The 26,646-nt window shown below is 44.8% G+C and overlaps 3 protein-coding genes across 5 annotated transcripts in view; 1 reads left to right on the top strand and 2 right to left on the bottom strand.

Annotated features, from left to right (window-relative positions):
- PLLP (plasmolipin) overlaps positions 1 to 4,659 on the top strand; it is a 28,879-nt gene extending 24,220 nt beyond the window's left edge. For both annotated transcript variants that reach the window (XM_018062039.1, XM_005692088.3), the window contains exons 2-4: positions 144 to 317; positions 2,323 to 2,445; positions 3,708 to 4,659. In XM_018062039.1, the coding sequence (XP_017917528.1) occupies positions 144 to 317; positions 2,323 to 2,445; positions 3,708 to 3,824 (414 nt within the window). In that variant the 3' untranslated portion in view covers positions 3,825 to 4,659. The remainder of the gene's footprint in view (positions 1 to 143; positions 318 to 2,322; positions 2,446 to 3,707) is intronic.
- On the bottom strand, positions 6,489 to 12,858 carry ARL2BP (ADP ribosylation factor like GTPase 2 binding protein). The gene is made up of 6 exons (XM_005692017.3): positions 12,645 to 12,858; positions 11,878 to 11,939; positions 9,897 to 10,003; positions 8,856 to 8,941; positions 8,531 to 8,627; positions 6,489 to 7,902 (listed from the first exon to the last, which is right to left on the bottom strand). The coding sequence occupies exons 1-6, from the start codon at positions 12,680 to 12,682 to the stop codon at positions 7,801 to 7,803; spliced, it is 492 nt and encodes a 163-aa protein (XP_005692074.1). The 5' UTR covers positions 12,683 to 12,858; the 3' UTR covers positions 6,489 to 7,800.
- Positions 15,108 to 26,646, bottom strand: part of RSPRY1 (ring finger and SPRY domain containing 1) — a 38,230-nt gene continuing 26,691 nt past the window's right edge. Inside the window, exons 11-15 of one of the 2 annotated variants that reach the window (XM_018062037.1) lie at positions 23,264 to 23,375; positions 21,680 to 21,782; positions 21,165 to 21,317; positions 18,884 to 18,988; positions 15,108 to 16,662 (exon numbers count right to left, since the gene is read on the bottom strand). In XM_018062037.1, coding sequence (XP_017917526.1) covers positions 16,566 to 16,662; positions 18,884 to 18,988; positions 21,165 to 21,317; positions 21,680 to 21,782; positions 23,264 to 23,375 — 570 coding nt within the window. In that variant the 3' untranslated portion in view covers positions 15,108 to 16,565. The remainder of the gene's footprint in view (positions 16,663 to 18,883; positions 18,989 to 21,164; positions 21,318 to 21,679; positions 21,783 to 23,263; positions 23,376 to 26,646) is intronic. The other variant, XM_018062038.1, reaches the window with a different exon arrangement.

The following is a 26,646-nucleotide window of genomic DNA, read 5'->3' as shown; positions in this document are numbered from 1 at the left end:
CCAAATAAACATTTCTTGGGCCAATGAGAAATGTGTCCTGCAGGGGGCGCGCCAGGGCGAAGGCCTGGAAACCTCTGCTCTGTGGCCTCCGGCCTGAGCGCTGGGGACTCTGGGAGACTCTGGCTCCGTCTCATCCCCTCCAGGTGCTGGGGCTGCTGGTGTGGGCTCTGATTGCTGACACTCCGTACCACCTGTATCCATCTTACGGCTGGGTGATGTTCGTCGCTGTCTTCCTCTGGCTGGTGACAATCATCTTCTTTGTCCTCTACCTGTTTCAGCTGCACCTGAAGCTGTACATGGTGCCCTGGCCGCTGGTGGTGAGTCTGGATAGGAGCCCTTGGGGTGGCTCCTCTACCTCTGGGCCAGCTGTGACAATGTGAGCTTCCCTGAGTGAGATGTGGTGGCTGGGGGTTGACTGAAGTCCTCGTTGGCCTGTAGAACTGAGTCGGGGCGCGGGAAGGAGGATGAATGGTTCCGGTGTCCAGTTTTCCTGAGAGCTGAGAGCTTTGAATCCAGGATGACTCAGGCTTGACTTTCTCCCACGGAGGGAGTACAAGTGAGGTGCTGTTTGGGATCTTGAAAATATTTTTCCTTTTTGGGGGGTGGGCAGTTGGGATTTGATTCTGTGGGTGCTGTGGCTCTGGCTGGGCCCAGACCGGCAGCCCTGGGCCTGCAGGCTGGGGTGAGCTGGCAGGAGTCACCGAGGCTGGGCCTGGTGTGTGCAGGATGGGCTGGGTGCAGGGTGAGGCCCCCGCAGCCTGGCAGAGGGTGGTGTCCTCGGTTTGCCTAGGTCAGTCTCCTTAGAACACAGAGCTGAGAGTGTCCATAGGAAGTACCCTGGCCAGACACAGAGAAAGCTACTGGGGCTTTTTTTTTCCTCCAGCCCGGAAAACCCCTGCAGCTGGGGTCTGAGGCTTTCAGCGAGCAGAGAGGCGAGAGAGGCACATGATTGTCAGACAAGCAAGGCTGGGACTAGGCAGCATTGTTTGCAATTCAATGACTTTTGAAGCTGAGGAAACGTGAGTCATCCTCAAGACAGACCGGGTTTGTTAGATCTTGACATCACTGGTAGGAGCCAGGTGGTGTTTGCAGTGGGCACTGGGCTTGGAGGGAAGATCCTGGGGTGACGAGGGGGTGGCCTGACTTCCTGGACAGGGTCCAGCCCCTGCCCTGTGTCCTAGGAGCCTTGAAGAAAGACATCTCCGGAGATGGAGGGGCCTTGGTGTCTCTTAGCACTGCTGTGGGGCTCCAGTCACAGCTGCTGATGGGAGAGGCTCCTTTCCCAGGCCATGATGGCAGGGCAGTGCCTCACACTCCTAGATAAGGTGAAATTAGGATTGCCAAATCGGGCTTTTCTGGGATGGGGACTACAAGCCCCCTTTGGGGCCCAGGCAAGAGGCCCTAAAGAAAAGACATACGAGTGAAGTAGGTCAGGAGGGGTTCTGGAGAACTTGTCTGTCCATAGGAAGCCGCCTCGACTCAGCTCTAACTGTTGTTAGTGGGAATGCAGGTGCCAAATCTTGATGTTTTAAGATTGAAAGTTTTATATGTAATCTTAGTTTTTATATGAAATCTAATTTTAGAACGTTGGTAATTGTTTTTTGAAAGTATGAGATAAACCAAACATGCCTGAGGGCCATCAGTTTGCTGTCTGGCTGGGCTGAGAGATCTAAGAACTGACTTCAGGGACCAAGCACTGGGGAAATGGGACCTGGGACTGGTTGTTAGCCCAGGGCCCTTCCTTGGCAGCCAGCTGAGGGTCTTTACCGTGGCATTTGACGTGGGGCCTAGAGCCTAGGATGTGGCCAGAAGGCAGAAATAGGTTCCTCCCAGTGGGGGCAGAGGTAGGGATGTGAGGGCCCCCCAGCGCCCGCCCCTCCGCCACACCCCTGGGGTCAGCCTCAGAGTCAAGCCCTCAGGGGCCACGGGAAGGGCCAGGCTTGGCTGGGAGCCACCGCGGAGGAGCAGGCCCTTCAGCTGGAGCACTGAGACAGGCTCGGTTTGGCCTCTTGACATCAGGAGTGAGTTTTACCATGTGGAACTGTTGATGTTCCAGCCAGATCACTTTAGGCCCCCACCATCTCTCAGTCATAAACTATGTTTATATTCTCTGCTCATAGGGCCTCCAGGCTGGCCCTGTGTAGACCTCTGCCTCTAGAGGCCCTTTTAATGGGAAAAACCCACGTGGTCTCCATCCTCCTCCTCAAGCCCCAGTCCCTGTTCTGGCTACTGAAGGGATGTGTCAGTGGGAACAGGAAGTTCCATAGTTACTGTAAAAGCCTCATGTCTTAAGCCTGTTCTTTCCACTCCCCCAACCCCCAGTTAATGGTATTTAACGTGGGTGCCACTGTCCTCTACATCACGGCCTTCATCACCTGCTCTGCTTCGGTTGAGCTGACATCCCTGAAGGGCACTCGGCCGTATAACCAGCGTGCAGCAGCCTCTGTGAGTATGGTTCCCTGGGGCACCCTTGGCAGTTAAAGGGGAGACGGGTCAAAGCGAGGTCTATGCCCCTGGACTCCCGCTGCTCCCTGACCCCAGGCCCAGCACCTGCCACATGCTCAATCACCCTCCAGCTCCCAGTGGACTCACAGGTGTCCATGTTGTTTAGTCACTAAGTCGAGTCCAATTCTTTGCGACCCCGTGGACCACAGTCCGCCAGGTTCTTCTGTCCATGGGATTTCCCAGGCAATAATACTGGAGTGGGTTGCCATTTCCTTCTCCAGGGGATCTTCCCTATCCAGGGATTGAACCCGTGTCTCTTGCCCTGGCAGGTGGATTCTTTACCACTGAGCCACCAGGTGTCCATAATTAGCAGCAAAAATGAACAACAAAACCCTGAGGCACGAGAATGCTTGGGAAATGCTTTGGGTTGGCAAATGAAGCTTGGGCTACCTGTTGAACTTTCCTGTGCCACACTGATCTAGGGTTGTCTGTCTCCTTGGAGAGTCTGTTAGAAGCTCTCTATCATCCACCTTTGAGAAAGGCATGAACTGTCTGGGAGAGTCTCAGGTTCTCCTAGGCAACCCAAACTTGGGCTCCATGTCTGGTAAAGTGTCAGAACCCCACACACCTGGCGTGCATCACCCATGAGTGTTCTTCCACTCCGTGTGTGTGTCTGTGTCTGTGTGTGTGTGTGAGTGTGAGGACAGGAGGGTCAGGGGGAGAGGGACGGCCAACCCTTTTGACAGACCAGGAAACTGAGGCTCAGAGCGGTGAAGGGACACACCTAGACTGAGCCCCGGGTAGGGCTAGACCAGGACTTGGGCTTCCTCATTCTTCCTGGTGAGGATGGTTTTGAAACCTGTGAACTCAGTCACCAGAAGAGAGACATGGAGATTTCTGGAATGTGAGTTACATAATATTCCTAGGGCAGCTTTTGAATGCCTTTTAAAAAAAACGAAATCCCGGAGCTGGGTCTAAAGCAGCTCCTGCCCCTTTGTCACTCTTAGCATATTGTCCAGTCTTCCCTCTCAGTCTGACACAGCTTGCCTGGGTTAATGCAAAGTTAGCACCCAGAACCTGGTACCCATCAGCCTCATAGTCATTAAGTGACTGTACGGGTACCAGGAGTTGGTGTGGCTCATTAGGTTAATTGAGGGGCTCTGGCTTCCCTGTCTGTGCCTGCCCTCTGTGTTTCACTGCTGTGGCCCCCAGCCCCACGTGCCATGCTTCAGACAGACTCACCTCTGTGTCTTCTCTTTCAGTTCTTTTCGTGTTTAGTGATGATTGCCTATGGAGTGAGCGCTTTCTTCAGCTTCCAGGCCTGGCGAGGAGCAGGCAGCAATGCAGCCACCAGTCAGATGGCTGGTGGCTATTCCTAAACCACCTGGGCCATGGGCCACTGCGGGGCTGAAGGCTACAGCCTGCTCCCAGTGCAGGTGGCTCCGGAAGCCTGAAGTCTGCGCCCCGTACAGAGTCAGCCTGGAAGGGACTACGCATGCTCATCTCTGCTCATCAGGCTCCTCGGGCTCACGCGACACTCCCAAGGAATCAGGACCCTTCCTCTGGCAGGCATGTGGCCTGGAGAGAGGCCAACAGCCAAGACAGTCCTCTCCGCCCTCCATATTCAGAAGGTGATGGGGGATACGGGACTCTCTTGCTTTGTCCTTAGGACTTTGTGTTCAAAGCTGAGACCTAGCCTTCTCGCCAGCACTAAAAACACTAACAGTGCCGCAGCCCCTGACCCACCATAGAATAAGCCTAACAAGCAGCAAGTATTTATCCTCGTTTTTGTTCTGGGAAAGCTGAGCAAACTCATGAAACCATTCTGATTCCTGAAAACATTAACTCTAGTTTGACCCTCCTCCAAGCCAACATGTCACTTGTAGGGAAACATGTAGAAAGGGTTATGATTCTGACAGCATGGTTTTCCTTTCCTGCCTTTCGAACGTACCAGTTATTTAAAACAAATCAGTTTTAAGAGACTCTCAATGATGAAAACCTGATCCAGGCTTCCCTCCCTTTCCCAAGCCCTTGTTTTGTCATTTTCCCTTTGGGGAAACTAACATCAATGCTGACTGCCTCCCTGACGCTGTTAATTAGGCACCTGGGACGGGAGGGAAAGTAAGGCCTTGCTGGTGAGTTGCCTTGTGCATGGTGGTAACTTTGTTTTTGTTTTTTACAAAAATAAAGACCGAAGAACTTATTTGGAAAAGATGTTGGGGAATCATAGTTAGAGATGCTTATAAACACCAGGAAGCCGCAACCTAAGTCAGTACAGTTGGCCTTCTGTATTTGTGGGTTTCACATCCGAGGATTCAAACAATTGGTTGATAGGCCTACCTTGATAGCTTGTGAAGTTCAGAGATCAGATAATCCAGGTGCTTAGTGTGTGGAGCTGACAGCAGAAAGAAGGGGGAGCAGCAGAGAGAGGTGGGTCCCCCTGAGCTTATTTTCCTACTACAGCACAACATGCTCCGAATAACAAGCCACAGGCATTTCTGGTCACCCCTTGGTCCCACCTTAAAAAACTGGGACCAATGAAAGTGTAACTGGAGTCAAACAGTTGTGGATGAGCTCCTCTCTGGGGGAGAAGGGCAAAGGAGGGGGTAGGTTAAGTCAGATACCCATGTCCCAGCTGGCCTGGTATAGGCCTAGTTTGGGCCTGTTGTCTTGGGATGACAATTAACTGCATCCCTTTTTACTCTCCAGTGCCTCAGAGTTTGAATAATAAATTATAGTCATTGCAGGATCAAGCCATAAGCAGAGCATTTTTAAGGAGGACCGACTTATTTTCTTTTGAGGCTTAAGAGAAAACAAAATCCTCAGCTAGGCTTCTGACACCCTGAAACAGCTTCTTTGGGCGGAGATGTTAACATGCTTTGTCAACAAACTACCTTGTGGTTCAGGCCGATGCCCCCCAAGTCCTCAGCACCTGCTGTGTGGGTGAACAGTGCTGCCCAGGGCTGAGGCCTAAGCTATAGGAAGAGGCAAGTGTCCCCTGAAGCAGGGGCCAAACACTGCACTTTCTCACGCTGGCCATTCCTGTTGCAGTCGCTCCAGCTGTGTCCGAATCTGTGACCCCACAGACTGCAGCATGCCAGGCTTCCCTGTCCTTCACTATGTCCCAGAGTTTGCTCACACTCATGCCCATTGAATCAGTGATGCCATCCAACCATCTCATCCTTTGTTGTCCCCTTCTCCTCCTGCCCTCAATCTTTCCCAGCCCCAGGGTCTTTTCCAATGAGTCTCTTCGCATCAGGTGGCTAAAGTACTGGAGCTTCAGCATCAGTCTTTTCAATGAATATTCAGGGTTGATTTCCTTCAGGATTGACTGGTTTGATCTCCTTGCTGTCCAAGGGACTCTCAAGAGTCTCCTCTAACACCACAGATCAAAAGCATCGATTCTTTGGTGCTCAGCCTTCTTTATGGTCCAGCACTCACATCCATACAGGACTACTAGAAGAACCATAGCTTTGAGTATATGGACCTCTGTCAGCAAAACAATGTCTCTAGCTTTTTAATAACGCTGTCTAGGTTAGTCATAGCTTTTCTTCCACAGAACAACCGTCTCCTTGGAAGAGAAGAGACACCTAAGCCCCTCTAAAGGTGGCATATGATGATATAAGTTCCTGAGTGGACAGTGAGTTCTAGTAAGTTTTTTTTTTAATCAGAAAGCCTATTTCCTAATGGGAAGCTACAGCAGGCTTGCCTGCTTTTTTCCTGAGTGGAAAAGGATGAAAAAAACCCCATCTGCCTTTCTTGTTCACGTTTCATAATTTCATCTTTGCATTTGTCCACTTGCTTTTTCTCACCCAGACTGATCAGTGGGGTCTTCCTCGAGTGCTTCCAACATGCCCGGCCTGTGACGGGCAGTCCCATTTATAAAAAGAGCAAGAAGGGTAAGCAAGGCCAGGAGAGTCAGTGTTTAAGGAAGCCTTTGGCTTGAAAGACCAAAGCTCTGATAACCTGATGGCAGCAGCAGTAGTACACAAGGGACTGGCTCATTTAGAAAGATGGTTTACGCAAAACACCTCAAATCCTACTCATGGTACAAAAGTATTTAATAAGTGCCATGTCGGTACAGAAAAACACACAGCCTGTAGCTCATCCTTTAAAACGAAAAGTCAACTGAAAAGTTAGTAGAGATTCCTATTTTTACTTTAAAAATAAAAACAAAAAACTAAGTACACATTGGGTATTGAACTACTACATTTTTTCTTTCACTCATGTTTTCCGGCCGGCCAGTAATGTTCTATCCAACACTGTAAGAAGACGATGTACTGAATCTAAGCAGTATGACCAGTAAAGCTGTTTGCTATCTCCTACTTGTGCTAAGCTAGACCATGGAACACTATCTTGGTAGGATTATTTTGACAGCCAAGAAGGAAGTGCAGAGCCCCTACCCCAAACCTAAGGAGCTGATTTACACAGAAAGGGTTTTAAGCAAACCTGCACAAACACGAACATGCTCTAAGAAAAGGATATATTTTAGACTACTTCCAGCATACATTCACTGGCACCCAGTAAAATGGACCACCAAGGTAGAAAGCATTTTAGCTTTCATAGCACTAACAGCTAAAAAGCACACAGCATATAATACTTTGATCTTGAAGTGGGTAATCATGGAAGTTCCAAGATTGTATCCACTAGGTTAGCCTGAGTATTCATCTATAAAAATATTTTTTCAAAAACATGTATACGAGGGTTATGGAAACAATGGGACTACATCTGGACCTGTAGAAGACAGTGATGCAAAGACTGCCCACCTAAGACTAGGAACTGATCATCCCATGTAGCTTTTAGGTAAAGGAAATCTCTGTAAGTTGATTCCTTCTAGCTGTGATGGTAGGATTTTCAGAAATCCTGAGATGGGCAGCTAGCTGCAGTTAACCCCTAGATAAATCCTCCCAGTCAAAACCCCCACTGAGGCTGTAGGACTCAAACTGTGATCCATATAAAGAGCTGTGAATGCACGAAAAGCCTCCTGGGACATGTAAGGCCTGCTGGGCCAAGAGAATTGATGGTGAATTTTCCCAACATGGACACCCTGACATGAATGCTGGGGATGGGCATCCCAGGTAGAATGCTGGACTTGGGTTTGCTGCAGGAGCCAGACTCCGAAGCCTGAGAGAGGGGTCTACTCAGGGAGGAGTACTAGGGTTACCAAAAACAAGAATGTCTTGTCCCAGGAAGGTCAGTTAGTTATCTTCTGACCCATCACTACTTCACATCAATGAAGAGTTGCAGAACAGTCAGTCTTTCCAAGATGTATTCTTCTGACATCATTAGCCAAAGCCTCTCCCAGTCTATTGAGCTGGTGATGTCCAGGAAGAGTCCAGAGCCTGAAGGTGGGACCTAGGGCCGCAGATTGTTCTGGGAGGCTGGCACAGAAGATGATTTGCACAGTGAAGTCACCACTAAACCACTGCTCAAGTCCAGTCCCCGGCCTTCCTTTTCCTACAAGAGAATACCACAGCTTTAAGAGGCAAGGGACAGAAGAAAGTCCTTTCTAGCTCTGACTGGGGAGGGAGATGTTTAGGGTGGGAGGCTGGGCCACCAGGGAGCACACAGGAAGAGGGAGGATGTGATTTTGCATTTTTGTTCAGCACTGGTCACTCAAAAAATGTATGTCTCAGGGTACACTGGACCCTGGAGGTCCAGTGGTTAAGACCCCACTGCAGGTAGCAAGAGTTTGATCCCTGGGTGGGAGAACCTTGTGCCAAGCAGCAAGGCCAAAACAAACAACACCTCTCTTCAATGAAAAATATTTCCTTCTCCCATTAAAATCCTGTGTTACAAGAAAGGCAAGGCAATCAAGACTTGTTTTTTGGCTTTGTCCTTTTGATTATACAGGGACCCTGTAAGGTGCCTGGGACCTTTGGTTTCACCAAAACTATGAGAGTGTAATTCTTCATAAGCGCCCCAGGCCCCGGCCAGAGCAGCTGCTTGGCTGGCATGCTGCTCACTGTCCGGCTGACACCCGCCAGTGTTACAGCGGGGAGCACAGAGGGTGGTTTGTGCCTGACAGGTCCACTTGGAGTTTTCTAAGCGGTTCACTATGGCATACCAGACAAGAAGGACTTACTGCTCGGTAGTCCAGAAACATTTCTTTAAAAGCCAGAAAATCCGTAAATGTGAGCAGCATGTCAAAAATGTCACCAGCCACTTCATCTTTATGGTGCCTGCGAAGGAAAAGGGTGGTTGCTTCATGAACAATTGACGACACAGACCATCGCCTTGAGATTTCCTTCAAAGGTATGGAGGGCCTCCCACCCAGGACCTAACCACCAAGTGCTCTGAAGCTTGATGTTCAAGCACTAGGGGGGAAAAAAGGGAAGAGGGTCTATGAATTTTCAGAGTTGAGGAGAAGCAAGGTACCAAGAGGTTAAAAAAAGTCAAGTTCAACTCACTGTAAAGTTGTAGTAAAAGCCGCCATGTTAAATCCAGGAATCCGCTCCAACAGCTGTTCTTCTATATACTTTTCTACCAAAGAAATCTGTAACAGTAAAACTTCTTTTCAGATAGCCTGTTCTCTAGCCCTTTGCAAACATTTCTGTGTGCCTGGCTCCCTGCTGAGCGCTGGGGGCACCAGAGAGAACCCAAACCCAGCTCCTCTCTTCAGTGAGCTCATCCCACCCCTGCCCTCTGCCCTCCAGGGCAGAGACACTGCAACAAGAGGAATGCTCCCAGGTGGGTAGGGTTAGAAAGCAGAAGGGCTCCCACCCCCCACGGCACCAAATGAAGAGTGAAGTAAGTGGGAGGCTTTTCTGCCTGGGTACATAGAATCTGTGGAAAGAAACAGATGAAAAAGCATACAGTGAAAGGCAGTCACAGATCTGTTAAAAGTGGAGGCTTGGCTTACGAAACTTTCACCAACTCTGCCATACTTTTGCATTCAAGGAATTAAGTCCTGGAGGCTCAAACTTCTCAGAGATCCTAACAGGAGGCTGCACAGGGCCTTGGCATATGCAAAGACCCAAGGGTCCAGAGCCAAGGTTCCTGGGTTCTAGTTTGGTTTTGCCATCAACTAGTTAGTGATCTGAGTCTTGGTTTTCATTTTTTATCTAACAGTCATGCATACTTGATTGAATTATGCAGTAAGAAAAAATAGTGTGTGAAAGCTGAAAGGTCAAAAGTATGTAAGTGCAAGGTATGGGGAGCCCATATACTGTAACTGAAAGCAGGATTATAATAAAGTCAACCAGGTTTTTAAAACGACGAGATCATTAACTATTTGGAAAACAGCCCCAAGAACTATGCAAAGGAAAATAATAGGTGATGAAGACTAAACCCAATTCTAATTAGACTTCCTAGCAGGGTGCTGGTGGCAGATTCTAAAAGCTGAGCAGATTTCAACATTATCTGATCCTAAATTCATATTTTAAAGAAATCCTAAATTCATATTTCAAAGAAATCCTAATCTCCAGTAAGAGAAATAGGAACCCACTTACATATTCATTAAAAATAGGCGTGTAGGTGAGCTTATTCTCTTCCGTGTCTTCAAATTCCTGGTAGTACTTGTCCATGAAATTCCTCTGTAATAACTGGAACTCATCATCTGAATCGCAAGAGGAAACATTCTTTTTAACACGTGGGAATTAAATGGCAGCAGAACTGCTTTCTAAATGGCCAGCCTTTAGGAGAGGGAAAGCTAACGGTGTTAAGGGTAAAGTTCGATGGCATTAAGAGGCTTCACACTGTGTGAAACCACCGCCACCACCCTCTACCCAGTTTAAACACAGCCATTCAGGGCGGGGTGGCTTGGGAACTCCACAAACGGTTCTCTTAAATTCAGCTGCAGTGGTAGAAACAGTGTAGTGATTAGATGGCTGGGCTCTGATAGAGGCTACTGCTACTGCTAAGTCACTTCAGTCGTGTCCGACTCTGTGCGACCCCACAGACGGCAGCCCACCAGGCTCCCCCGTCTCTGGGATTCTCCAGGCAAGAACACTGGAGTGGGTTGCCATTTCCTTCTCCAATGCATGAAAGTGAAAAGTGAAAGGGAAGTCGCTCAGTCATATCTGACTCTTAGCGACCCCATGGACTGCAGCCTACCAGGCTCCTTCGTTCATAGGATTTTCCAGGCAAGAGTATTGGAGTGGGGTGCCATTGCCTTCTCTGAGAGGCTAGACTACCGGAGTTTAAATCCCACCTCAACCACTAACACTGGGTAACCTTGGGCAGGTTAATTTGTCTGAGTCCCAGTTTCTTCAACTTCAACTTCAAAGCACCTATCATAAAAGATTGCTAGGTGGCATTTAGATGAGGATTCACATACAGCGACTGATTCATAGCAAACACTTATTAGGGTTTAGGGAATTTCAACAACCAAATAGAATATCTTTTCCAAAAACTAAAGGAATGCTTCACAAATGGCCTAGACGTAGGAATAAATGCCCTGGGATTACAGAAAGCTCATTTCCCTCACTGCACACAAGGTTCTTGTAGAGGCCAAAAGAACTCCAGGTATTCCTCAGCAATCCCCAGGAATCTTCTCATTGACATGGGACCTTAATGTTGTATCTTCATCTGTATTTAGGAGTTAAGGTCATGAACCTTTATAGGACCCAAAGGTACAAAACTGGGTCAAGTGATTTTCACTAAACAAGACTAAGAAATACAGCTAATAACACTAAACAACAGTGTTCTTTTCCTTATTCTCAGCAAACTTAAAGTCACCCATATGAGAGATTTTTTTCAAGTTTTTCTTTCTCACACATTTGTCTTAAATGAGAGATGCCTGTTACCACTTATTACTTAGCAGGACCTACGGATGCCAAAGTGAAAGTTGCTCAGTTGTCTCCGACTCTTTGAGAGCTCATGGACTATACAGTCCATGGAATTCTCCACGGCACAATACTGGAGTGGGTAGCCTTTCCCTTCTCCAGGGGATCTTCCCAATCCAGGGATCGAACCCAGGTCTCCCGCATTGCAGGCAGATTCTTTACCAGCTGAGCCACCAGGGAAGCCCAAATGAATCCACAAATGGGAACCCAGGGCCTAGGAAAATACGGAACCAGCTGAAGCATGACACCTTGTTCCTCATGGACACGTGTGCTATGGTTATGCTATTACACTGCTCTATGTCACAAAAATATTAAGACTCAAGACTAAAAACCGCTCTTACTCTCTGAAATAAAGTAGTTAATATTTGCTGAAGTTTTGCCATGAGCCCCATAACTCCAAGTGCCCTGTTACCTGAATGATTCCCTTCTGGGGACTGAATCTATGGTAATCAATTATCTTCAGGAGAAGGGGCTATATGACTTTAAGGCAAACCACAGGATGGCTTACTTCGTATTTCAGTATGCCACATTAAACATTATATGCAGCATGATGTTTTCTCTTTTTAAAAATTAACTCTACAAGTGGATTTCAATGTTGTTAAAAGCAAGAGTCTAAAAACTAACGAGCTGGAGTAGGGAAGCTTACCCATGATAATGTCCTCTAAATATCCAACCACAGCATCAAATTCTGCATCAGAGGCGGAAGAGCTGAAAAACAGACCTGGATTAGGTACTGTTTCAGCTTAATTCCTGGCCCCCTCCCCGCAAATGTACTACGGCCCTTTTCAAATGAATTCTAGAAAACACACTTTACACACCTGTGACATCAAAGTTTAATGTAGTGGATCTACTTTCAGAAAACTGATGGGACACAAGGACTCACAGAGGGACAAATAAAAGGTGTCAAGGCTCACATCAGACCTCTTAAGGCTCCTCACATTTATTTCCTGTGGGTTCTACTCACCGCATCTTCACTATCACCCCACACCAATCTACTCGTGGGCGGGCATAAACCTGGTGCGGTCAACACACCGGCCGGGGTAGGGAGGGGCAAATTAGAGTCCCTGGGGATGGTGGTGTGGTGGCGGTGGAGGGTCTTCTGACCCGCGGTCGAGCCTCGGCCGCTCAAACCCACCAGGTTTTGCTGACAACTAAGGACTGGAGACCGGGGGATTGTGACACAGGCGTGTATCATCGCGCGACACCACGCTGCACTCCAGTCCTCCGCGCCTGAAACCCCGCGGTCGCCGCAGAGGCAGAGTCCACCGCGGGAACTTGGGTGGGGTGGGGTAGGGGGGGAGTCTTGTTTGTTTCCCACCCCCACTGAGGGCACTGGTTTCGCAGGGCGGAGGCCTAGGCCAAGCGCCAGCAGCCCCGGCCTTCAGCCTCCCGGGCTCGGGCGGCGTGACTCACAAGGACAGCGCGAAGCTCTCTTCCTCTAGGGCGTCCATCGCCGCCGCCGCATCCACCGCGCGTCGGGGAGCGAACCCGTTGGCTTTCTACCCTTGCCTGCGGCCCGGGCGCAGCCCCTGCTTTGCACCGCAGAGCTCCAACCGGCATCCGGGAGGCCTCGCCGCCGAGCCCACGGCCGGCTCACGGCCCAGCCGGGCCTCCCAGCCCTCCCACGCCTAGCTAAACTCGCCTCTACAGCCGCTGGGTCCGGCGTCAGTTACCACGCCCCGCCTCCCGTCACCATGGCCACCGCGACCCTTCCGCCGCCTCGGGGCTCCTAGCAACCAATCACAGGTCTGCGTTACCCAAACCCAGGGGCGGGACAAAGATAGAGAGAGGAAGTGAGGCAAAGGGATCGAGGATAGCCAGAGGAAACTGGGGCGCATACAGCAGGTCAGGGGCTCACTGACGTATACTCACGCTCTCGGGCGATTAAAGCCAAGACGTACCCAATGTGAAGAGCAAGGAATGGAAGGCCAGAGAGAGCCTCGATTTACCCACTTGCTACTTGGGAATGAATTACAAGATTTAAGAAGATTAAGTTATTCAAATTAGTTTTTGAAGTGAAGTTGCTCAGTCGTGTCGGACTCTTTGCGACCCCGTGGACTGTAGCCCGCCAGGCTCCTCCGTCTATGGTATTCTCCAGGCAAAAATACTGGAGTGGGTTACCATTTCCTTCTCCAGGGATCTTCCCGACCCAAGTATCGAACCTGGGTCTCCGACATTGGAGCCAAATACTTTAACCTCTGAGCCGGCACTGTAAATCACGAAGTCTTTCCACAGTCAGTCCCTTAGCTTTTGAGCCAGATAGTGCAGACATTTGATTTTCGAGATAGTTGCTCCCTCTCGCGGAACTACCGCGAGACAGCTACCAAAGCCAGCCCCACCGCAAGAACTGGATGTCTTGTAATTTACATCATGAACATTCACATAAAAAATTATTCGGCAGTAACTCGTTTCTTGGGTAACTAGGCAAGATTAACGTTGACAAAATCACTTTGAGCAACGCAATCAGGTGACTTTGCTCCAGGATAAGCCCCCTCCGAAACTGCCCAATTTTACAAAAGGGTACCCTAGACCTGTTCTCTGATTGGATCACTAGACATTGTGTCTTTTCGGTTGCATTTTATTTTTTGGCCAAATATGTGGTACATTTTAGATATGGTTCATGTTTGATCGGGCTTCCCTGGTGGCTCAGAGGTTAAAGCGTCTGCCTCCAATGCCGGAGACCCGGGTCGATCCCTGGGTCAGGAAGATCCCCTGGAGAAGGAAATGGCAATCCTCTCCAGTACTCTTGCCTGGAGAATCCCATGGACAGAGAAGCCTAGTAGGTTACAGTCCACGGGGTCGCAAAGAGTCGGACACGACTGAGCGACTTCACCTCACCTCATGTTTGATCTGTGGGTCAGATGGCCAGCCTGAATGGACAGATATCTTTAAATGAAGGTAAAATAGCTATCAGTGGGGTGTGGAACTAAACTGTTACCATGACACAGTTGTATCTAGGGTGAGGTCAGTTCTCAGAGGTACTCTCTCTGTTTAGTACCAAGTAGAAGGCAGGCATTCAGAAAGGTTTGGTAAATAACCAGACCGAGTTAATACATAGCATCAGAGCAGAGAAGGAAACTTGATTCCATCTATTCTGGTTATCTAATGCTGTTACTAGCCACCCAAAACTTTCTGGCTAAAAAAAAAAAAGAAAAAAAATTTTTTTGCTCAGTAGTCTGTAATGTGGACAGGACTTGGTAGGGACAGTTTGTTTCTGTTCTACTTGGCATCAGTTGAGGGTAGCTGGAATGGGGGTAGAGAACCTCTTCCAAGAAGCTTACTCAAATTAGTATTAGCTGAGAACAGCTCAGTTGTGGATGTTGAACAGAGGACCTGAGGGCTAGGGGGCTGTCTCAGTTCCTCTCCATGTAGGTCTTCTCATGGATATTTGGGTTTTCCCACACCATGGTGGCTAGGTCCAAGAATATTTCAAGAGACAGGAAGTAGAAGCTGCCAGTCACTCAACCACCTGAGACCAGAAACTGGCTCAATATTTTCAGTCTCTGCCTGGCTATATCCCTAGGTCCTACTTCCTCCTTTTTTTTAATGTATGTTACTCCTTCAATGAGATTTCTCTCCTTCCCCTCACCTAAATTAGTTTCTCCTTGCTCTTTCTCAAAGCACTCAACAAGTTATTACAATAAGGAAAAAGTCTTCTTCCCACTACCAGACGTCAGCTCCACAAACAGATCTGTTTTTGTATACCACATAGTTGCAGTGCCTGAGATACATTAGGTGTCCAATAAAGGTATGCTGGATGAGTAAGTGATTAACCTTGCTTCTGAATTCTAATACTTGATTCTATCCTAACCTGGAAAGGATAAACCTGAGTATCCTGGAACCTTAGCAGCAGGCACCAATGAAAGTTGTGAAATCTTAAGTCAAAAAAGGCAACAAATGTTTTATTTATTCAATGCAAATAACTGTATTTACCACAAGCTAAAGAAGAGAACATATATATATATATATATTTATATATATATTTGAATTTATGGAAGACTAAAGACATGGAAAAATCCAGCACCCCAACAAGTACAGCCAGGAAGGAAATCAGCTCTGTAATAGGACGATTTAATGAACTACAAACAAGAAAGGGTGGGGAAGGAAGAAAAAAATGTGCATTGAATTTAAGACATTGTAAAACTGAGAAGACATATTTACTATTCAAGTATAAACTCAGTAAGGACTTGGCATAAATTGAAAGGCAGCTGCTGAGGTACACCATTATAAAATAAGTTCTATGAATTTACAATTCTACCTTCCAATTTTCTGGGAGAAAAAACCAAACTCTTGAAGGTCTTCACCAGAGACCCTGAGAGGGAATAACACTTTTGATGAAGACATAGTCAACAATCCATGACTGAATTTACTATTCAAAAACATGTATTTATTTTAAACAATAGGAATACGTGCTCTCAGACTGTCCTCTAAGAGTTTTTGAGACTATTAGTTCAACAGTTTCAAAGTATATTACTTCCAAAAACAATGCTGATTTTAAAAAATTATTTTAAACAAAAACCAAAAAGACCTGATTTGATGGTACCTTAAAAATACCCTAAATACCAAATTTTCTCCAGTCTAACATTGCAATTAATTTAAGAATTCCTCCTGCATTGTTAAAACATTTTTTCCTCACAAAATGTGGGTACTGAAATTGGATAGAAACATCATGAATGTGAAAATACCACCAATTTTCTGCAGTTAAAAAAAAAAACAAACTAGAATGTTCTTTGGGATCACTGAAATATCAAAAATTGGGTTTTGTTTTGTCTACAGTCTGTGCACCTTCTTTCAGGCCCTCCATGTTGCTTGTAGTACTGACCTGTGGGATTCTAGTTTTACGGCTTCAAGTCTTGCAGTGCAGTATCCATGCGTAAGATACCAGTGGCTCTCTGACCAATGGGAAGTTATGCTTAACCCAGAAATGCTATCATTTACTTCTCCATAATGACTTTTGCCCAAAATAAAAACTTTAGAATATGAGACAAAACATCCTGTGTTACACAATCAAATGAACCCAACCTGGAGAAATCCAGTGTGGTTTCAAGCACTCAAGAGGGCATTATCTCCTATAGCTTTTCATGGAATTACCACAGGCCTAGCTACTGGCATTCAGCTTTCCTTGCCCTTAAAAGGAATTTTTCAGGGCTGGCAGATTGGGTTAGATTCTAGGAGAATTTTGTCTTAAATAAACTATCATTTTTTTAGCATAAAATCTGGCCATGGCTATGTTTCAATGTGCATACAACTGATTAGAGATTTTTTTCTTTGTTTTTCTTTTCAACATTGGCTGGAATTGAGTAGAAATAAGTCCATGAGGCCTCTTCACGTGTGTCATGAGATATGAGAAATCTGTCTGACTCTAGTCACTATTTCTTTCCGACACAATGGGCAAGTCTCCAGTTGCAAGGCACAATCCATGCACAGATCACTGAGGAGAAAGACATAGATACCAGTTAGGTCAGTTCTTCAAAAAGTCAGACTGATGATATGCTGACTCAATGGAGCATGTTAACCGAAAGGGTAATAATCACACAAGGCTGAAACATTAAGTAAATATATAAACAGTAAGTCTCTCTTCCACTTCTGACCTTCAATCTTCCTCTTCTGAGGAATAAGTTAAAAGTTCGTGTGCATTCTTCCAGAAAGTCTGGATATATACAGCCTATGCATAGAGATGTGTATCTGTAGGTAGAAATACAATGCTTTTTTCCCCCCCCAGACAGTTAGCTATCTGTCCCATTATAATTTGTTGAACAGTCTGTCTTTCACCAGATTTGACATAATGTCTCTATATTTTTCTTTATAAGTAGTTCTACTTTTGGGCTTCTGTTATATTACTGTGTCACTCTTTTCATATATTGGGACAAAACTATTAATTTTTTTTTTCCCTAAAGGTGGCATTTTACACATATTCTTTCTCACCCTGTTTTTTTTTTTAATTTAATTTATTTTTGGCTACACTGGGTCTTTGATGTTATGTGCTGACAGCAGGCATCCTTGTCTGGTCCCTAGCATCTCTTGGAAGGTTTCCAGTGTGTCCCCCTTAAAAAGATGCTTGTGTTTGAGATATATATATTTTTTATATTGTAAAGGAAGTATCTATCCATCCTTAATTTATACTTTTATTTTCTATATCCATTTCTGTTTTGTAGTAGTCATTCGAGATGGATATTGAATTTTTAGCATTTTTGCACAAAGTATTAATTCTCTGCTCCACTGTCCCTTGGCCTATTTGAGAAATTACATTTGAGTAAATACATTTGAGAAATTACACTGATTTCCTATGCTGCACTAACCTTGCATTCCTGAAATAAACCCCTCTTGGTCGTGTTGCTGGGTACTAGTTGCTGATAATTTAGGATTTTTATGTTTATATTCATTCATTCATTTTTGTGTTTCATCAGCTTTTTGTATGATTAACATGCAGGCTTTGTAAAAAGATTGTGACTTTGCTATTTTCTCTGCGGTCTGAGAAGTTTATACAGAATCCATCCATTCCCTCAAAGTTTGAAAGAATGTACTTGTGAAACCACCTGGGCTTTCAGTGGGGAAGGCAAAGGGGGAAAATAATTTCAATTTCTTTCATGGTATTAATAGTAGGAATGTTTAGATTTTCAGTCTGTATTCTAGGGAGTGGCACATGTCACTCAGTTTAGCCAGATTTCCTTTCTTAACCTCTACTCAACGGAACTGTTGTTGCTGAAAGTGGAGCTGGACTTTCTTATAATTCTTTTAATTTCCTCTTCCAACTTTGTTCTGGATATGTCTAGTGTGGAGACTGTGGTCATACTTAAGATACTTGATTCTAAGTTTTTAGATTTCAGCCCTCCTTCATGAGCACTTATTGTGTGCCAAACCACCAATAAGGGCCAGAGTGCTCAAAGAAGAATAAGCCCAGATCCTGAGGAGTTCTGGGCTACAGAGCTGATACAGGGAGACCTGGTAGCTAAAGCTATGTGAAGAATAAGAGCAAGGCAGTGTATGGGATAGGCTGAATTACAGGGAGTTGGTCTGGAACAATGGGATAGAGGTACTGCTCGTATATAATCAGCACACATGCCTGGGCCAGGCCAGGGTCAGCACACTGCCCAAGCTCCTCTTTCTCCTTCTAACCTTAGTTGCGAGGCCTTTTTAGAGGACTGTTTACTTGCTACTCTTGCTGATGTTTAGACACTCTATTCTATAGGATCCAGGCTGTCCTCATTTCCTACAACTGCAGAGTGGTTAGATGGTAGGGTGCTGCCCCTCTCAATGCTGAGGAGGATAAAGAGTAAGTACATGAGAAAGCTCTAAAACTAAAAGGGATTTCCTAAGAGACCTGTAATTAGCATTAAGTCTTTTACATTTTGGAATGAAAAATGTGTTAAAAATAAAGTAGTGAGTAAACAAAGTGAAACAAAACAAAAACATGGGTCTTCTATATCAAGCAGCTTCTTCTATTTCAGGTTCTTTCTGGAAGACAGACTTGGCAAACTCTGAAAACTCCTTCAGCCCACTTTGGATATTATGAACCTTGATGAACAGCTAGGGAACTGGTAACACTGTAAAAGCAATTCAAGAACAGGTAGAACTTTGTCTACCTGTACAGAAGTACTGGACTTGTGTACTGTAATGTACACAAGAGGAAATAACCAAACAAACCCTCTGACCTGTGTCCACATGGCTTCAGTTGCGTGTCTGCTACCTCATCACAACACAGGGAGCAGCAGTTTTCCCGGATACTGACTTGCTTCAACAGAGCAAGACGCCTGTGCCTGAGTAGAAAACACAGTTGGAAGTTCATTTGATCAACAAATAAATGAGCAGTGATGCATATGAAATGCCTTGAAAATGCTCTGTACATGGGAGTCTACCATGTATTCCCTAAGCTCTATTCAGTAAAGTTTTCACACGAGACATCTCATTTCAATCTTACAATGATTTTCTAAAACAGAGAATGGAGGAGGCTGGTCACTCTCATCTTACCTGGTGGCTTAGCTGGTTAAGCATAACACGGACACAGAAGTAAACTGCTTTCCTGAGCTCTGTGGCGGGAGCTCTAGCAAATGAATCAAACCAAAGGTGGAGGGCATGGGAGCCTCCAGTTACAGCGAGTTGGTCATGACCTGGACTTGTGACTGGCACAAAAAGTGGGAGGAAAGGGCAGTCCTGCAGGACTAAACCCTTCTCCAGGTGGGGTCTGAAGCTATTTCCAGGTAGATGGTGTCAGAATCAAGTTCACTGCTCACTGGTACTGGAAAACACATATCAGACCATTCTAGTAGCAGGAAGAGTTGTGAAAGCAGAACTTTCTAGTGCAAAGACCCTGGAGCTACAGTAGCAGACTTGGTCTGTTTCCGGAGCAGCAAGGAGGCCAGGATGGCACAGGGGAGAGTGCAAGAGGTCTAAGAAGTAGTGGAAGAGAGGAGGGGACAAATCCTACAGCGTCTGCTGAGATTCAAGCTTTTACCTTAAGTGAAGAGGAAGCCACTGGAGTCTGATGAGCAGAGAAGTGCATGATCTGATTTATGTTGTAACAATCATTCTGGAGGCTGTGCTGAACAGACTGAAGGGGTTAAGGTGGGAACAGGGAGACTAGTTTGAGGGCAGGAACAACCCAGGTGGGAAATTGGAGGCTTTAGCCATGGTGGGAACAGGGAGAGGGAACAGAAGTTGGTGGCTGGGATATATTCTGAAAGTACAGCCCATAGGATTTGCTGAACAATGGGCTGTCATAGAAATGGCAGACACTCATACTCTGCCTTGTCAAGGATCCTCTAGGACTACAGCCAGGGAAACAGAATCGACAATGGAGCTATTAACAGAGAAAACTGTAAGAGAAGCAGGTGGCTATGAGTGGTGACTGTTGTAGCTGAGAGGTGGGTGTGTATATATATACATAGTGTGTGTATATATATATATATATATGGTGCTTTACTGTGCTATTCTTTTTTTCTTTCATGTGTATTTGAAATTTTCTATAATAAAAAGTTTAAGAAAAAGAAGAAGAAAAAGAATGAATGGAAGAAGAGGTAGAGACAGAGAGGATTTACAATATGCAACACTTTACAAAATGCCAAGTAGAAACAGGGCCCTGATCTCCTACCCTGAAGTCAGAAAAGAATACTATTCCTATGAGTAAAACAGGAAACTCTGGCATTAAAGAGGCCATTCAGTTAGTCTCTGACAACTTCTGTCTTGGTGTCACTGTCACAGAAAACAAAATTCCAATGCAGCGCAGGACTGCCAAGCTGGTAACTCCGTTCTTATCCAAGGCAGACTGCACTTTGGGCGCCAAGATCTTAGGGTACTGAGACAGTACACAGAAACCGCCCATAAAAGATGACTTTCTGACAGTTGGGGCCTATTGCCATCTGACTTTTGGAAAGTTTAATTCTGCAGGGGTGGTTAACTAAATGCTGAAGCAGTTTTAACTAAGGTCAGCTTCCAGGGGAACACTTAGACAGATCAGTTGGAACTTTCAGGGTGTAGGTGAGAAAACAGACCTGTTTATGGGCCGCATCCAAGAAAGACAGGCTACCTAACAAAGTGATGGGGTATGTATGACAGATGAGACAGGTGTTACTTCACACTTTCACCAGGAGGAATTTAAAGTTCAGAATCCCTGTCAGGCGCTAAGACAAGATGAAGAAGGGTTCTCAGAATGAACCTCAGATCTCTGAGCTGGGAAATAAATGGCCCTTCAGTTCTCGGGATATTACAGAGGCTCTGTTGCAGCAGGCAGGGCTGTCATCACTCCATGACATTTTCTGGTTCATCTGGAAACTGCTGAGCCACTCTCAAGCCTTGGGACACTGAGTCCAAGGTGAAGTACAGCCCAGAAGGGCTTGTTACAGACCTGCTTTTTAAGCCAGAACAGGAGCTAGGATTACACTGTTACGTTATAGACACCCTTAAGGGTGCAACAGGCCAACACTGCTGATTCCTTACCTTGGCAAAATGATTTTCTCTTCAGCTGTGAGGAAGGCATAGTCATTAAAAGTGCTAAATTTCATAGACGGTGGATATTTGAATGGTTTTGCTCCAAAATTGAACTCACACTGTTGATATGACATGAAACTAGCTGCTGCAAAAAATCCAGATCTACAAATAAAAATGAGCAGAGATCAAGAGAATTCATAGAAACAAAGTGAAGATCATACACAAAGTGGTTTTCAGAAATAAGTTGGAATAAGAAGTCAGTCAGAGTAAGTCGTACCCCGGCAGAAAGAAGGGTGGCATCATGTTTACTAAACTAGACGGGACTATAAACCAGAGAATATCCTGCTCTTATCTTCCTATGTCAAACTCTGGGAGAGTTCTAGGTATGATCAAATGAGTCCCCAATTACTTGAAGTATAGTGATTTCTCGCACAACTGACTATATAAATGGACAGTCTTTTTTTCCTAGAGAAAAGGACATTCCATGCATCTACTTGAATTTTTGATTGAGAGAAGGTACTTACACAGTAGATGAAAAGACTTGCTTCTCAGGAGGCAGCTGGTTGCCGTTTAAAAAGAAGATCATTTGCTTTTCATTCAAGTCTAACAGAAATCCTACTGTGTCTCCTAAAGGATGAAGTGGAACACTGTTAGGACGGGAAGATTCTGCTGTCTCAAGGGTTTTGACTCAACATATTCATCTTGCTTCTTCTGCAACTGATCTGACCCCTTTACATGTTTGGAAAGGAAAATGCTGCCAATTAATCTATGAAAAGTCATCAATTGTAAGATGCATCCCAATTTCAAAGATGTGAAATGTGGGGGCAATGTGCATTTTTGGACCAGTAAAACATGGTAAGATCAAAATCATGAACTTTGCTTCTCTGATGAGATTTAAAATTCTGAGACGGAATTCCCTGGTGGTCCAGTGGTTAGGACTCTGTACTTCCAATGCCAAAGGCAAGGGTTCAATCACTAGTTAGACAACTAAGATCCCCCCTATAAGACTGCATGGCCAAAAAAGAAAAAAATGTTTTCCAGAGGTTCCATCTGCTACCATATGACTCTATGTCTTCAGAACAAGGTGGGATGCACCAGGAGGCCCCCTGAGAATACCACCCTTGGTGCTGTGGTGTGAGGCAGAAAAGCCCTGTTTCATTGTATTTAGTTGGGGGAGAAAAGACTCACTCATCTTAAATCCTTTGGTCCAAGTGTTAGACAAATCAACTGTGTGGTTCTAACTATGCTGGTTTGAATCTCTCATTAATAAATGTTTTCATGGGTATAAGGCCTTGGATACAGCAAACCAGTTGGAATACAAATTGAATGGGGCAAAAAAGATAAGGCTGTTGATAAGATGTATTCTTGCGTAAAATCCTCGTGCTTTGACTCAGAGTCCTGGTAGTCTCTACCCCTGCAGTGTCTTGAGCCTGATGTTTGGAGAGCTGAGGCTGGGGAGATGTTTTTGAGGCCAAGAGTGCTCAAGTCAGCCTGAAAAGTTGCATCTAGAGGGGCCCAGAATGTGTCCACTGAATAGTGCGAATGCTCTGAAGAAAATCTCATTTTATTGGCATTACAATTTCAGTGTCCTTAATATCTCCACAGCTGCTCTAAGACATATACCCAGAGAGGAAAGTGGAATTCATATTAATCTGAAGCAGCATATAAATCTTAATTCATATTAATATGAATTAATAATTTCCCCTTAATTTCTTAAATTAAGAATTTTATAGTCTGAAATGTTTTGCTGAAGGAAGGGCTCCATCAGAGGTGAGTATCAGGAGAGTACTGTTCACACCCATGGTAGGGGATACAAATGCTAATACCCCTTCCCACACTTAATCTTTTTCCATCAAAAGATTTTTTAAAATTAATTAATTTATTTTAATTGGGGGCTAATACTTCACAATATTGTAGTGGTTTTTGCCATACATTGACGTGAATCAGGCATGGGTGTACATCTGTTCCCCATCCTGAACCTCCCTCCCACCTAACATCCCATCCCTCAGGGTCATCCAAAACATTTTAAAGCCTAACATAATGAATGCTTTGCCAGAACCAGATGCCTTACCCTAGCTGATGAATTCATGATGGAGAGGAATGCGTACCTTCTTTCCAGCAGGGGTGTAGGTGCGGCTTGCTTCTGGCGTTGTACCAAATCAGCTGCCGGCAGCCGTCGTATGCACAGGAGTATTCATCGTCCCCGATGCCATAGCCTTCCTGGAGGGAGATAGGGCCCAGAGATTAGTGAGGCTCTGCCTGCTGTGTTATGGGAAAAGTAAGTATGTCTTTTATAACCATTAAGCTGGTGGCTGGAATTCTAAGCTTTCTAGATGAAGGGAGAGAGCCTATTATGGTTCTTAGAAGGTACCAAAATTTTGACATGGAGTCAGAAGAGAGTATGACCTCACTAACAAATTATTTCCCAAGTTTCACATCTGTTAGTTTATTTAATTCTCATGAACCACCTTGAGGCTGGGAGTACTGTATTCCATTTTAAGAAGAAATAAAGTCTCAGAGAGGTCAACCAACTTGCCCAAGAATGCATTACTAGAAAAGTCAAGTTTGGACCTTGGGATTTTCTGATTCCAAGGCTGGTGTGGGCAAATACCTTTTTTGCCTGTAGTACACTTCAAAACACCCCCTTGCTCAAAGATGTTAAACCTGGGTACAACAGAGAGTCTATTGTGGGTTATTAGCAAACAGGTATTCCGAGATATCTGAACATTATATAGGTTCTTGGCAACTTCTTTTATTACTTATTGCCTTTTAATTGTTTAATAATTACTTTATTGTTAACATAAAAGGGTGGGTTTGAGATCTTAAGAAATTATTTTGAGCAGTTATAAGAAAAAAAATAGAATGAATACAGAAAACATGCAGACCAGACAACTGCTATCTTTAAGGCTCAACGGTGAGATTCTAGTAGAGAAGGCCACTGAAAATGCTGGCCAGATCCAAGTAAGACTTCAGATCCTGGGGATGGTCTGCTTATTCTGTGCGATAATACAATCACAAGACAGACTGGAACAAGGGCTCCAACACACTCTTTGACTACTTAGACCACAACATACTGAATTCGGATGTGTGTTCTCCAAAGTGAGAATTAGTTGTTCCGAATGCACTGCTCAGACTACTCAAAGGTTAAATATTCTGCTGTGTAAATTCTCAGCAGAATATTCACCAGTCTATTATTAACAGAAAGAATGCCTTGCTATCCCTTTCAAAGCCTGAACAAATAAGTTAAAAAAAAACTGTAACAATAAACAAGATAACTATTCTGTAGGTGACCTGAACGAGACCTACCCTTTAGCTTCTCAGATTAATGATCTATCTCCAAGCCTAACACCTGATCATCTTTTCAACAGCAAAGCTCAATCAGTAAGAGTTAAAATAAGAGGCACCATGAATGGACTTCAAATTTTCAGAAACTGGGTGTGTCCTAGGAAAGACTAATTCCACAAAGCCACACCATGTCTGTACAGGCAAAAAGATTCAGAATCACCAGAACAATGTCCACAGGAAGCAAAGTTTTAAGTATAGTAACAATATGAAAATGCTGTATTGGGGGAAAGATAGATCAGATTTCATCAATTTCTAACCAACCAGTACTTAAGTCAGGGAAAAATGTTTTATTTTTTAAGGAAAGAAATTAAGTCTATCAAGCAATCTGGAGGGATAAGAAAATAGTATTCTAAGTTTCTTGAGAAGCCAAAGTTTTTGCAACTATATGGCAGAAATTAGTTTCACTCACGAGATAAAATGATCCAGCTTCACTGGCCATTAAAAAGACACTCTGCAACGTTCAGTCTCATATACACTACTCTCAGACCTGCAGTGTGCTGCCATATTAGGAGATACACAATTTATAAAGCTTTCTCCCAAGAGAAGTCCATATTTCTTCTAGTCTTGGGACAAATTTTTACTTCCAAATGAGACAACTAGCTAATTCTCTGAGATTATCCCCATTTTCAAATGCAAAGAACACAATTATTGAAGAATAGGAAGGGGAATGAACTCAAGGCCTAGTTTCATTTTGTCCCAGTCTTAGTTTCAGTTTTCTTGCCTGTGAAATGGAAATTATAACAGTAAAAACTGTTGTGGGAATCAGATGATAAGCTTTAAAATGAAGTGCTCTGGAAATTAAGATTTTTTAAGTCCTAAAAAAATCATCTTAAGGACATCATTTGGAGCAGACTATCTGTGTAATTGATACCACTTTCTTTAAGTCAGCGCCCAAGTTGGGCACTAGAAGACTAACTAGCACTGTTCTCCAGAACCACTTGCTTTTGACTACATGGTGCCACCAAAAAAGCCTCATTCATCCAGGTTTTAATTAAGGCCTAGTCAACTAGAAGGCCCTGAAAGGGGAAGGTTCCCAACAAAAGCAATGGCAATTTAGGGTCCAGTTTGCCATCCTGGACAAAAATCCAGACCTGCCCTTTCCATGGGCCCTCTTCCTCTAATCTGTCTCTTTCCAGTGAGCAGTTTAGTAAAATGTCATAAACAATTCCAGGATGCTGTACAGCCTTGCTGAAAGGGCACTTTAGAAACTATTGTTATGGCAGGCAAAGTTGTTTGACTTTGTTGGATCACTTCGTTTTTTTTTTTAACTTTACAATATTGTATTGGTTCTGCCACACATCAACATGAATCCGCCACGGGTGTACACGTGTTCCCCATCCTGAACCCCCCTCCCACCTCCCTCCCTGTACCATCCCTCTGGGTCATCCCAGTGCACCAGCCCCGAGCATCCTGTATCTTGCATCAAACCTGGACTGGCGATTCGTTTCTTATATGATATTATACATATTTCAATGCCATTCTCCCATATCATCCCACCCTCTCCTTCTCCCACAGAGTCCAAAAGACTGTTCTATACATGTGTCTCTTTTGCTGTCTCACATACAGGGTTATCGTTACCATCTTTCTAAATTCCATATATATGCATTAGTATACTGTATTGGTGTTTTCCTTTCTGGCTTACTATAGGCTCCAGTTTCATCCATCTCATCGGAACTGATTCAAATGTATTCTTTTTAATGACTGAGTAATACTCCATTGTGTATATGTACCACAGCTTTCTTATCCATTCGTCTGCTGATAGACATCTAGGTTGCTTCCATGTCCTGGCTATTATAAACAGTGCTGCAATGAACATTGGGGTACATGTGTCTCTTTCAATTCTGGTTTCCTTGGTGTGTATGCCCAGCAATGGAATTGCTGGGTCATAAGGCAGTTCTATTTCCAGTTTTTTAAGGAATCTCCATGCTGTTCTCCATAGTGGCAGTACTAGTTTGCATTCCCAATAGTGTAAGAGGGTTCCCTTTTCTCCACACCCTCTCCAGCATTTATTCCTTGTAGACTTTTGGATCGCAGCCATTTTGGATCACTTCTAAAACCCATCCTAAGACCTTACATATGGGATGGGAGGCTATATTATTTATTTTTAATTGGAGGGTAAGAGGCTATTCTAGTCAAGGCTATGGTT

Source organism: Capra hircus, chromosome 18, assembly GCF_001704415.2.
Source record: "Capra hircus breed San Clemente chromosome 18, ASM170441v1, whole genome shotgun sequence".
Classification (NCBI taxonomy): domain Eukaryota; kingdom Metazoa; phylum Chordata; class Mammalia; order Artiodactyla; family Bovidae; genus Capra; species Capra hircus.
The sequence above is the reverse complement of the archived record's forward strand: the minus strand, read 5'-3'. Positions and strand labels throughout refer to the sequence as shown.